The sequence below is a fragment of the Colossoma macropomum genome, unplaced genomic scaffold (assembly GCF_904425465.1).
Source record: "Colossoma macropomum unplaced genomic scaffold, Colossoma_macropomum, whole genome shotgun sequence".
Taxonomy (NCBI): Eukaryota; Metazoa; Chordata; class Actinopteri; order Characiformes; family Serrasalmidae; genus Colossoma; species Colossoma macropomum.
The window spans coordinates 21,968,941-21,979,421 of record NW_023494793.1 but is presented as its reverse complement, the minus strand read 5'-3'; the positions used below and the strand labels follow the sequence as shown (position 1 = coordinate 21,979,421).

Here is a 10,481-nt window from a genome sequence, read left to right as displayed (position 1 = left end):
GGTTCGCTGGAGTCCCAGGGCTCTAAAAATGGCTTTGGTAGGTTTCAATAACTTTTCTTTCCATCTCTTCCAGAATGTCTTTTGAACGTAGTATAGTGTGGTGCTTGTTAAGACCCTTAGTCTACTTCACATTGCTGGAAAGGTTCTATTTAAGATGTTAAGATTCAACAGGGCTGGCAGTAATCAAGCCTGGATGTGTCTAGTTTAACTAATCACAGTTATCAACTACATTTGGTTAATTATTTGTTGGAGTAACTAAGTGGGGAATTACTTTTCCACACACAAGTTACATAAACCAGTTTTGGCAAAACAGAGCGAGAAAGAGAGCAGCTAGAGTGTAAGGCAAAGAGAAATGCAGGAAGTCACAGACTGAGAAACAGACAGCAGCACTGAAAAAGAGGGACGAGGAAATGCAGCAAGCCAGACAGATGGTACTGGAAGAACTGTCTAGAGAGAAAGCAGCAATTAAAGATCAGAAAAGGAAAAGATGGAGAAGATAGTTGAGAGGTCAGATGAGCTCTGCTGAGACAATATGGACGTGATTGCCGGTTATATGGCTTTGATTAAACAGAAGATGGAAGAGTTGGAACATGAAAGAGAGATGATGAGAGAGCCGACAGATGAACTGGAGAGCATGATAAACTAGAGGGAAGATACAGCTCTATCAGCAGTTCCTGTCACAGCTGTACGGAAACAGAAGCAAGTGTGCCAAAGCCCAAATGATAACATGACCGAGAAGAAAAAGGAAAGAATGAAAGAAGCCGGGGAAACTCAAAAAAAGGCAAAACAAAAAAGGGCAAATAAGCAGCAGAAGGCCATGAAGAACGAAAGTGAACAGAACACAGAGGGGTGAAGCTTCTGGAGAAGTTGTTCAGAAGGAGAGAGAGGATAATTTAGAGGAAAAGAAGCAGAATGTTTGAGTTTTAGAAACATCTGTAAACACTGTTTTCCCCTTGATATTTGTTAAAGTAATAGGCCTACAAGATAGATAGATTTGTTTGCAGCTTGATGATTTAGTGGATGCCAGGACACTACTTACTGGAAAGCATAGCGCCATCAGTAAAGTTTGGTGGAGGAGAGATAAAGCTCTGGGGCTGTTTTTCAGGGTTTGGGCTCAGCCTCTTAGTTCCAGTGAAGGGTAATATTAATGCTACAGCACACAAAGCCAGTCATATGCTTCCGACTTTGTGTTGACAATTTGGAGAAGGCCCTTTCCTGTTCCAGCATGACTCTGATGCTATGTACAAAGAGAGGTTCATGAAGACACAGTTTGATAAGTTTGGTGTGGAGGAACACCAGTGGCCCTGACCTCAATCCCACTGAACACCTTTAGAATGAATGGAATGTCAATTGTGAGCCAGGCCTTCTCGTCCAACATGCCTGACCTCGCAAATTATGGCTGAATTGTTACAAATTCCCACAGATACACTCCAACATCTTGTGGAAAGCCTTCCCAGAAGAGTGGAGGCTCCTATAGCTGCAAAGCGGGGCCAACTCCATATTAATGCCCATGGTTTTAGACCATATTCAGCGTGCTAATATAGGTGTAATGGTCAGGTGCCCACATACTTTTGGCTATAGATAGACAGATGGATGGAGGGATGGATGGATGGATGGATGCATAATTAGATAGATAGATAGATAGATAGATGGATAGATAGACAGATAGATAGATAGATAGATAGATAGATAGATAGATAGAGTGAGTGGTTTTGATGGACTACTAGTTTACTTGAATTCACCCTAACCATGATGTTGAGTAATTTCAAAATCACATTTTGAAATCATTTCAAAGACTTATTGTGTAATTTTTACAAGTGTCAAACAAACTGGTATATGTCTGTTTTTGTAACCCAACAATGTGAGGCACTCTGTAAGATCTTTCAGTTCTTGATCAGTTAGGCAGCGTGTTCGAAAAAGAAACCAAAAAATTATATGTGACCAGAATCCAAGAGGTTTTAGAAGTTCATGTTCTCCTCTACTACTACCAGATTCCCTCAAAAACACACACAGATAGTTCAAATTATGTGTAGTTCACTCCCAAACATAAAATTTACAGTTGAACACAAACATATGATCAAAAAGAGCCACAATTAAAAAGAACTTTATTGTAGAAAAATGTAGCCTCTTTTAGAAATTACTATTTTCAGCATGTTTTAGAGGAAACATACAGTATAAAACCATTACAAAACCAAAAGCCTATACTGGTTGTCCTAAATTGAACATTTCATTGCACAATCGCAAAAAAAAATAACAAATTCCATTTCTACACAACAGAACAGATGACTGACTTACACACATTTCCTCACATAATCTCCTGTCTGTCCACTCCTTCACTGTTTTGTGAGTGGAGCAGTGATACCCAACCCTGATCGTGGAGTCTCCTGCCTCCTGATTTTCCTGCTCAAACTAGGGCTGAGAGACATGCTTGTTGCAAAATCAAGACTGCTGAGAAGTAACTGACATCAACAGAGTGTTGAACAAACATGAATACGTGCACTCGCACTACACAGCCTTCAAAATCCAAGACTGCTGCATACACCACGGTCACTGGGTACAATGCTGGGAAGTTTATTTAAAAAAAATGAATTAAAATTAGAAACATAAAAGGACGATCAATGTCATTTTCTTAGTGAGATCATGGATTATTACTGCTACTAATACTATTTATTTTGTATTCAATAAAATGTACTGGATAAAGTATCTTGGAGGAATCAGTATCATACACTCTTAAAAAATGGTTCTTCAGGGGTTCTTTAGTAAAGACAATGGTTCTATATAGAACCATGAACACTTAAAGAACCATTTGCATGCTTAAAGTGTTCTTTGCAGTATGAAATGGTTCTTCAGAATGATGAATGTGTTGTATATGGTTTTATATAGCACCAAAAATGGTTCTGCTTTTGTTATGATGTCAAGCTTGTAACAATAGATGAAACCTTTTTGGTGTTATATATATGTATGTATATGTGTATATATATATATATATATATATATATATATATATATATATATATATATATATATATACATAAAACCATTGTCCAAATGGTTCTATACAGAACCATTGCCTTTACCAAAGAACCCCTGAAGAACCATCTTTTTAAAGAGTGTAATCAAGACACTGTGAATGATACCCAGCTCTAGTTCTAACACACCTAATTTTACTAAACAGTTAATTAACGAGGCCTTCCTGAGTTATTTCTACCAATATGGGGTTAAAGGAGAATTCCACCAATTTTTTTATATAATAAAAAATAATAATTAATTAACCGAGATGTAAACAAAGCCATTCACATTGTTTTGATATGAAATGTTTAATTGCAGAGAAATTTAGTGACTCAGATTTCTTTACAGTGGTGGTGATAGGAGCCAGGGGTCACAATGTCTACAACACAAATATAATCATTTTATTAACTGTCCAAAACAATGAGTTTTTATATGTAATGTTGATATTGGTGAGAATAAAAGTAGTGAATCTAAAAAAAATAGATTTTCTTTGCTGACTATTTTGTTTTACAACACCCTGTACTATTCTGCCATGAATATATTAAAAATAATTTTGAGGCCAAAAACCTTTGTAAAACAATTGGCCTCATTCATAAATATCTTGCTAAGTTTTTTCTTAAATTTGTTCATGAGAAAAGTCCTAAGAAAAAGTCTGATTTATGACGAGTTCTTAAACCCCGAATTGTTCTCACCTTTGTGCTCTTGAGTGTATGTAGATTCTGTTCTTACTAGAACAAATCCCAATTAAGACAACATTGGTGAATGTCAGAATCTCTGGGTAAGCAGGTTTTAAGAAAAACATTCTTAAGAATGGTTGGTGAATGAGGCCCAATGTTTGTAACCAGTTCATGTCATACCTTGATGTGATGTAGCTTTTAGAGGCTTAAATTCTTCAAACATCTGGTTCTAATCACCACCACTGTGAAGAATTCACATTCACTAAGTTTCTCATGAATGGTGCATTTTATATAAAATTTCTCTGAATGACTTTGCTTTCATCTTAACGGTTTAATTATACAGAAATTTCAAGAAATCGTTGGAATTTCTCCTTAAATCAGATCTCCAAGTGGTTCTCTTTAGAGAAATTAACATATGACTTAACCTTAACCTAGAAATGTTTGCATGAATTTATTCTTCTTTATAATCTCATGTGGAGAGCTGTAATTTTTGTCTATAAAGTTCTTGTTCATTTGCATTATTGAATTATTTCTCATTTGTTGTGTATTTGTATCTCTGCAGTGGAGGCCCACCACTCCCCACCCATTTGCCTGCTTACAGCAAGTGTAATGTTAACCCTGCAATCCTTGTAATCTAAAAAACTAAATAAAAAGAAAATAAATAAAATAAAATAAAAAGTGCAGGTCAGAAGCACTCCAGGACCACTGTTGAGAACCAGTGCAGTAAAGTTTCTCAGGAGTCTCTGTCCTTCAGTAACACAGCTTCCTCCGAGACTCCATCATTATGAGCCGAGCGGCGGGCATCACAGGTCAACCGGTCAAAGCGGCGGAGGAAGTGGACGACTGCGGCCAGGAGGAGCACCTGCACAACTATGAAGACGAACAGGCTGATCTGAGAGGCTACGGCCAGGTCACACAGCCAATAATGGCACGAGCTCAGCACCTCCTCCTCATCCAGATACGCCACCAGCCTCCCCTGCAGACTGGGAGGAGAAGTACAGCTCACATTCCTGCAAGAGATTACCACAGACAAATAATGCAAAAGCTGCTGAGGAAATAAAAATTCAAAGTTTTGGAATCGATGTTTTCAATAATATAAAATCAGTTTGGTTGCTGATAAATGTACAAAATGATTCTTGTCATGTTGCCACTTCATAAAATCATCATGGAGCGCATGCATATTTTCATGCATGTTTAGCAACAGAATTGTAAAAATTTCAGCATAATTCAATCATTGGGATGTAAGCAAAGTCATTCAGAGTGTTTTTCTAACTATTTATAAACTACAGTTTAACTATTTATAAGCTACAGTTGCATAAAAGCTCCACAGACCGCCTTTTGGCATCTCTTGGGAGTGCCCTATAGCGTCTGTTTAACCTAGAAGCCATAGACAAGTGTCAGTTTCTCCTCAGCAGAAATTCTCTGGGGACACTTAGCTTTTCAAAACGCTGATAATGCAAATTTGCATGTTAAAAACTAATCAGGTTTATTCTTAGGGAAAGATCACGTAAACATTTCTGAATAAAGTTCGTAACAGTACTATCTAATAATGTCATAAAATGCTCATGCGTCTTATCCCCTTGTTGTGGCATCAGCACTCATCAGCATGTATTTTTGGCCAAAAGAGTTTGGATGTGCTTTTAACAACAGTTTTTAAATCAGTATTCAGGCAAAACCTGCTCTTCATACCACAGAAGACACTTTGATCAACATTGAGATACGTACCCAGTAAGTAAATAGATGTTTTAGGTTAACAAAACCTTTGAAGGTCTATCAGCTGATTACTGATATTCTTCCAAATATTTTGCTAAAAATATATTTAGACATGCAAATCAGTAATCAACATTGATATGCATAATTTTAGATTTAAAAAAAACATTTGAAGTATACAATCTAGTATAAATCCAGTCAAGAGAACTAGGAACATACTAGGAAATCCATTCTTCTGTAACATCTTTCAGAATATGGTTAGGAATAAACAAGTAAAGTTTCATAAAGGTATTCTAGAACCTGTTTTTTTTGGTTCTGAAAGTAGAGAAAAACAATTTTAAAAATGGGCATCAATCAAATGCCTGCTCAGAAATCAAGCCCTGTTTGTGTGAATAATGTTGGCACAAAGGAAAGAGACATATTTGGTTGTTCTAGCCCGGGCGTTGCAACCCAAATGTCAAGAAGAGTCATTTTGTCCTTTTAACAAAAATCAAACCATGTGCTAGTACATGCTAAAAAATATTAACAAAAGCGCAGACTTAATTTGCTCTGCTTTAAGCTTCAGCTCAGCTATAGCCGTTTTTCTCACATCTCTAGCACGAAACTTTTCTGCAAAAGTAGAACAGTTTCTTGTAAAATGTCTCTCAACGGTCGACTTTTTACGAGGCTGAAGTCGCTTCTCATTTGCCAGCTTCTTGTTTGAACTTTCCCCTTCTACCTTAAATGATGCCTGAGGCGCCAGAATGTAACTGCTGCACCATTTAAGGTGGAACGGGAAAATTCAAATGATAAGCTGACTTCAGCTTCACAACTTTTTGGTATTTGACAGTTTCCCGCTGCAGATCAGGAAACCAGCTAGAGTGCTTTTAAATGCAAATAAGTCCATTCATCTCCAAATAATTGATGTTCGTCTTAAATCTCTCTCTTTGCCGTTTTGTTAGCTACTAGATTGTTGTCTATGTTGCTATGGTGACCAGAAGTCTGCACGCCAACCTTAAGGGTTAAAGGTTGGTGAATAAGCAGTTATAGGCTACATTAACTCCAGCGTTTAATACCATTTATTGTTAAAACTGTGTTAGAACGATCAGCAGAGCTTTATTTTACTGCAAAGGAGGATTTTTTTAAACCTAAATATCTAATTATCCTGTGGAGCCACAACAGAGAGCCGCATGTTGCCGCTCCCTGTCCTGGCCAGATTCTACAGAAAACAAACATGACTGGGCCAGCGTGGCTGTGAGAGTGCGGAGTATATAAGCCTTCATTAAAGATACTAACTTTTGGAAAATACAGTTCGATGTGAGGGAGTGAGAACTGACTAAACACACTGAAATACACATGATCTGGTGGACACTGACATTTGTCTGTAGTTTAAGTGTGAGAATACGTTTCTGAGCCATCACTGCTGTCTGTAGCAACAAACTCACACACTCACCCTATCAGTGCATTGCTGCTCTGTTTTAACAGCCACCCCCTCAGATAGAGCACCGCACAGTCACATGTCCAGTGGTTGCCGTGTAGGCTGACCCGCCGCAGGGCCGGCAGCGGGTCCAGCAAGCCGGTGGGCAGGGCTGTAAGGAAGTTGTCATGGAGACGGAGCTCAATGGTGTCAGCAGGGAAAGATGAGGGCAGTTTGTCAGTGGTCAGTCCCCGCTCGCTGCAGTCCACCACACCGGCCCTGCAGGAGCACACCTGCGGACACGCGGCACGAGCCGCGCACACATCAGCCCCCAACACACCGAGCACAACCAGGACCAACACACGTCTCATTGCAGCACGCACTGCGAGGCAGAGAGGGTGGAGGGGGAAAGTGTCATTTAATGTAATTGACTGACTGACAGTGCAATTAGATAAACAGATATAGTAGCTACTGTCCGAGGGGTTGGATTCACCGCTTAAAAGCCAGGAATCTGTGTTTTTAATGACAGAAAACCAGACTGAAACCCAGTTCAGCACTATTTTTAACTCACCACGCGGAGGTGCGTCATACCTGCGTTATTCAAGGGTCCACTCACAGCAGAGATGCGAGAGGGACAGTGAAGAGCGGGTTATTCAAACGGAAGTCGTTTCTCCTCAGCTGGTTAGCCTCAGTGAGCTGATCGGCTAGCCAGGCAAACTTTGCGAGACAAAATTACTTTTTTGAACGTAACATTTAACTTTGTGAGTAACTGCTTTGTCTGGCTATAAACGTAGGGTGGACCCGTGGCGTAGTACCTGACTTCTTGTTGTTAGCCGTGTAGCTTTTAGCTTACAAGCCGGCTAGCAGAGGAAAGTGATATTGCAGCCTAAAGCTTAGCAAATCGAATGTTAAGTGTTTTAAAAATGAAGCTAAGTTAGGGGGTTTTAAATAGTTTACTGCTATGACTGTAGCTATAAATTTGTCTGCCAATATTTTCAGGTTTGAAAAGGAATTTCTGGGTAAATTCTGCAGCTGAAGTCGACACTTGTGTTCACTCAGCTACACTGTTCAGTTATGCTAATTAAGTAACGGAGCAGCCCTTCAGGTCAGAGGAAATGTGAGGACAAGTGGGTGAAGGCTTATTAAAATCAGCGCTAAAACCACTCGGGGTGATTCTCCAACAGACCTGAAGAAGCTCCTTACACTGAACATGTAGTCGCTGTCCAAAAAAAAGGAATAGAAGTGGCACTATAAACATACTATTTTTTCTGAACAGTGAAGATGAGCTGAGCACTTCTTGGCTGCATAAAACCTCCTGTTTAAAAATACATTTTTAAACTTAAAATTTAAATTCATACTTTAGTCTATGTATTTTTTTCTTAAGAGCAACTATTAAAGGAATTTAAGGAAAAGCCTTTAAATAACAACCAAACTTTTGGCTGCTACTTTTTGCATGTATGAATTATTGTAATCTGATACTTCGTAGAAATCTGTTTAAAAACAAAATCATTTAGAAATGATTCTAACATGATTTAGAAAGCTCAACATTGATAATGAAGCTATAATCAAATTATTATTATTATTACAATTATTATTATATTTATTAGTATATTATTTATACAAATCAATCAATTAGTAACTTCTCTTCCTACTTGAAAGTGATTTGTAATAATTTCTAAAATTATAATAAAAACAAAATGTACAATAAAATGTATAATATTGAACTATACACTGTATAAGTTATTGTTGTGTTATATATATATATTAATATATATATAATATAATTGCTGTCCAAAGAAAAACATTTATGGATTTTGGTGCATTATGGTGTTTGGTGTATTTGTGTATACATACACACACACATAGAACATAGTAGGTCAGCTGTGTTTTGACTCATGATAGAGTCTAATAGCAGTTAGTAGGAATAGCCTCACCCAGCACTCCTCAGCACAGTGCATTAGAATTTTGCTATGAGCATATGGTATGATGTGGACATTTGTTTCACTGAAATAGATAAAACTACAGTTTGAGGTTCTCTGGGATTTACATAGAAGTCTAATATACTGTGAAAAGAGGAAAGTAATGGAGCATGACAGGCAAAGATAAAGAGCGCCAAAGTTTCTAACCGGAAAGAGGGGGGAAGACGCATAAGAGAATGGATGATACAGCAAAAAAATTCACTTTTTCCTTCCACAGTTAATTTGTGATAAACATAAAAGGGAATGTAAAAATTGCAATAAAAAGAAGCACCAATATAGAAAATTTCACTCTACTGCATTTTCCACATTGTGTGGCAACACCATCAGTGTTTCGCTCTTCTTAGTAATAAACTTTTCACATTTTCCCTAAAATGGGTATGATTTCAGATATACACATACATACACATATATTTATAGAACAACAGTAAGTCCAGGGTAGTCACTAAACTCTTGTAGAATATACGGTAATGAGGTTTTTTAGGTACATGTAAGGCAAAATAGTCCTGAATAAAAATGCTTTTACATTACATATAAACACTGTGAAGGTCCACTAGTTCAGTAGGTATCACACTAGGATATTCTCTGTCAACTCCTGTAGAACATACAATGTGTAAAAGAAGATGTTCTTACCAGTATGAGTCCCTTCTATTTAAAACGGGCCTGCAGAAGGAGTGTGTCCTCTTTCACACCAGTGACAGGCTTGTGGAGACACAGCTGGGTCACACTGATAAAACTCCCTCATAAGCACATAAACATACACTCACTCCACCCCCCTCAGAGTAATATCACAGAGGAAGTGGGGCACAAATTTGCTCTAAATGGTGGCGTCCATGTTCAATCAAACTCACAGGAGTAGTTAAAGAAAAAGGCTGATTTACACAGCTTTTCTCTTACCCCAAATATAGTCAAACAACTAAGACATGTTTGGTGTCTGACTATTGCTTTCTTAGTTTTGCACTGAAGCTATGTATGTAAAATGTAAAAGTTAACAAGTAATAGAAGCTTAATAACCCCAATAGCAGCTTAATCTTCTTCTAAAAAATACGAAGTAGTAGCAATTTTGAGGCCTGAATTTCGTCTATGCTTTTTCCCATTTTTATAGACAGCAGTAGGTCATAGTGTTGGAAAACAAATCTATTTAAGATTACTTAAAAACTCTACATATAAGAGAACAGTGCAATGATTTTAGCATGCATTTTGCATGATGCTAATTAGCCAGATATAGGCTTCTGGTACTCATTAGATATATTAGCCTTGTGGCTGAAGTGCAAATCTTAAGAAACAAACTTTGGACAAAAACATATCTTTTCTGATTAGTCTACATTTGGGGTAAGGGACAACTGTGCAAATTTGATTTCTGCATAAACATCTCATTTCAAAATTTCAGTCTAATTGAATGGTTAAGATGTTAGCCAAGTCATTCAGAGTGATTTAAAGTGAAATTCTATGTTCTAGAGAGACTTACCAAGTCAGAATAGTTTAGAGTGGTGGTGATCGCTACCAGACATCTGAAAGGTTTAATGTCTCCAAAAGCTACCTTACAGAAAGTTATTACAAACAAGTTGCCTGATACCTGACACAGTGCTTTAAGTTTTGAGATTAATAACATTTTTTAAAATAAATTAATGATAAAGATGTTCACTAGTCATTTTGGATAGTAAATAAAATGGCTATATTTGTGTTGCAGACTTTGTGACCCCTGGTTCTTAT

General features: G+C 37.5%; 1 protein-coding gene across 1 annotated transcript; it reads right to left on the bottom strand.

Moving 5' to 3' along the window:
- Positions 1 to 4,173: 4,173 nt before the first annotated feature.
- gp1bb (glycoprotein Ib platelet subunit beta) lies at positions 4,174 to 9,647 on the bottom strand. Its single transcript, XM_036578831.1, has 3 exons — positions 9,402 to 9,647; positions 6,829 to 7,174; positions 4,174 to 4,696 (listed from the first exon to the last, which is right to left on the bottom strand). Exons 2-3 carry the CDS (start codon positions 7,161 to 7,163, stop codon positions 4,420 to 4,422), a joined length of 612 nt encoding a protein of 203 aa, XP_036434724.1. The 5' UTR covers positions 7,164 to 7,174; positions 9,402 to 9,647; the 3' UTR covers positions 4,174 to 4,419.
- Between the last annotated feature and the right edge of the window lie 834 nt (positions 9,648 to 10,481).

What these genes read in the sequence shown, in the direction of transcription:
- gp1bb (XM_036578831.1), bottom strand. Translation starts at nt 7,163, where the DNA reads ATGAGACGTGTGTTGGTCCTGGTTGTGCTCGGTGTGTTGGGGGCTGAT. An exon ending in AGCAGCAATGCACTGATAGG is followed by an intron (nt 4,697 to 6,828) that starts GTGAGTGTGTGA and finishes AATCTCTTGCAG; the next exon opens with GAATGTGAGCTGTACTTCTC.